The 2504-nt window shown below is 38.1% G+C and overlaps 1 protein-coding gene across 1 annotated transcript; it reads left to right on the top strand.

The window, feature by feature from the left end:
- The first annotated feature begins 6 nt into the window (after positions 1 to 6).
- On the top strand, positions 7 to 2289 carry LOC113210702 (uncharacterized). The gene is made up of 7 exons (XM_026428806.2): positions 7 to 365; positions 450 to 641; positions 729 to 876; positions 960 to 1001; positions 1079 to 1272; positions 1356 to 1587; positions 2096 to 2289. The coding sequence occupies exons 3-7, from the start codon at positions 870 to 872 to the stop codon at positions 2224 to 2226; spliced, it is 606 nt and encodes a 201-aa protein (XP_026284591.2). The 5' UTR covers positions 7 to 365; positions 450 to 641; positions 729 to 869; the 3' UTR covers positions 2227 to 2289.
- Positions 2290 to 2504: the final 215 nt, after the last annotated feature.

Below are 2504 nucleotides of genomic sequence, written 5' to 3'. Positions count from 1 at the left end.
ACAATCGAGCTCTAGCAATCACTCTGCTGTCTGTGCTCATAAGTACGTTCCTGTTTCTGCGATGAAGATTTACATTAAATGTACTGTTATTCCGAGTGATCCAAGTTCTTAATAAGCCCAAACTTTTTAGCCTAGCCTAGCAAGCTCTCTAGGGCTTTCTCTAAACAAACGCTGCTTGAGTAAGCCATGTTCAATGTGATAATTACTCTGTTCTTTTCTACTTTCAAGTGGATCAAGCAGAGGTTAATGCTCAATTTGATGCAAAGAAGAAAGAATTTCGTCACAAGAGAAGTAGTGGTCCTCGCAACGAAAGTCAACCCAAGATCAAGCGATCAAAGCCGCCCAAGAAAGCTTCAGTGTCTGAGGTATATATATTTATTGCTATGGCTTTATCATTCCCAAAATGATTTCTTATTGTTTATTGTTTCTCTTTTACCTGTTTATATTAGGAGGAGAAAACACGCAGGCGGATCTATGAACTAAACAAGTTAGAGGCTGCGAAACGATCCAATGTTCAAGTGCTTCAAAGGATAAGAGGGCAGGATGATGATGGTCCGTACAACCCTGAAAATGATGACGATGAGCAATCTAATTATAATTCTGATACTGGTTCGGATTCAGACGAGTGTCTATCTAGTCTGGTGAGTTTATTCGTAAGACTGACTGCTGTGCTTTATCTTTTGTGCTTGATCGGATATAACACAATCCTATGTATCTCTCCATTTCAGGCCCAAAAGAAACAAGGGGATAACCTAGTGAAAGAGCTCAGGGATGTTTCTAACACTCCTAAACCGAGTGAACGAGATGGCCCCTCCAAGGAAGATCTTCTTGATCAAGTAGCAATTCTGAAAGTGAAACTTCGAGATGCTATGTCAGGTATTTAACTCACATCATTTAAACCTCTTACCTTTACAGTTCTGATTCATTTCGTCACTAATATCCTTATGTGTTATGTACAGGTAGCAGCAAAAGAAGAATACTGACTACTGACAGCTCGCCAGGTATATTGCAATCTCATCTTTACTTTAAATTTATCTCTTATTAAATTTCCTCTCTAATTTCACTGCATATTTAACAGGTTCTAGCAATAGCCTAATGGAGGGTAGTAAACGAAATAATTTGGAAAATGTTTTGGCTGGCATTGACAATTTTCATGATGAGACCGGCTTTGTAGCTGATCCATCATCTAAAGATGACCTAGACGATGTTGAGTTAGATCTTGATGATTGTTCTACGTACGGACTGGGTGATCAACTGTATGGTGAGAGCCGAGTAAGTTTCCCAAATTGATTCAGTTTTATGCTTTTTATCATGTATTAGCATTATTACTAACAAATTTTACGTTTCTTTTATAGGATACTAAACTTCTTGCCAAGAATATATATTGCAAGGTAGATGTGCCCGCAAAGGCACTGGCATCTGCTACCAATCTGAACAGCCTTGTCAGGCGACTTCTGCCAGGAGTTTTCATCCCATCAAAAGTGCTGGACTGCACTGTTACGGGTCAAAGCTGGAGAGCAGGTGGGGCCGAGGTTGCAGCAATACAGAAGACTCCATTGCACCCAGTTGCCCTTCAAGCAATTCTTGGTAAGCACCAAATTAGTAATTTTGAATTTATTTTTATTAGTTGTGATCAGAGATTTTATTCTTGAATAATTTAAAATCTTTGAGCTCAAGAAGCTACCTGAAGACATTGTTACTGTCTTTTGTGTGGTAGAACAGATTAGAAGGTTTCTTAATTTCTTGTGGTAGCTACCTCAAACGTTTACGTATTTTAGCAAGATCCTTTCTTACTACACACAGTTCAATGGTTCAAAGAAACTTCAATTTCACAATTTAAATGAATCCAATGAACACTTAATTTTGAATCTTATGGGTCAGGTCTGGTATAGATCAATTTTTTCTAATATTTGCTTACATTTACTCGATTTAATTCTAATGCTTGCCAATATATTATTCTTCTTTATATAGCAGTAGGAAGTCTAATCAGTCCCCTTTCTCATTTTTAGTTTAAGTCTAATGTTATAACAAGTTGTTTTTAAGTGAGAGAGAAGTAAACTGTCAGCTTTGCTAATATCTTTACTTTCTTTTCCAGATTTTGCTTTTGCTGTTGCTAAGAAAAAACATTGGTCGGCTACTCGGCGACTGGCCAAACTCAAGCCAGTCATAACTCGAAGACTGATAGAAATGAAAAATCAGTTTAGGAAAGGAACCCTCCGCGATTAGTTGCTACCTCTTTCTGATCTTTCAGTTTGCTTTGACTTGACTGCTTATTGCTGTGATTTTTTTTAAACCCTAATTTTTCTTTTACTGTTCTAATGATCTCAAATATGTAGTCATATAATTTGCAATAATTCCTTCCCATGTAGCACGGCGATATCGGGCGATGATGAGTCGCCTGGAGGTTGGAGCGGCGATGACTAGGCGATATCATTTAAACACTATCGCCTGGCGGAGAGCGAGGCGACATCCTGTCGATGTCTACTTTAATACATACTTTTGTG

Source organism: Frankliniella occidentalis, unplaced genomic scaffold (assembly GCF_000697945.3).
Source record: "Frankliniella occidentalis isolate FOCC.00 unplaced genomic scaffold, Focc_3.1 Scaffold182, whole genome shotgun sequence".
In the NCBI taxonomy this organism is placed as follows: Eukaryota; Metazoa; Arthropoda; class Insecta; order Thysanoptera; family Thripidae; genus Frankliniella; species Frankliniella occidentalis.
The sequence above is the reverse complement of the archived record's forward strand: the minus strand, read 5'-3'. Positions and strand labels throughout refer to the sequence as shown.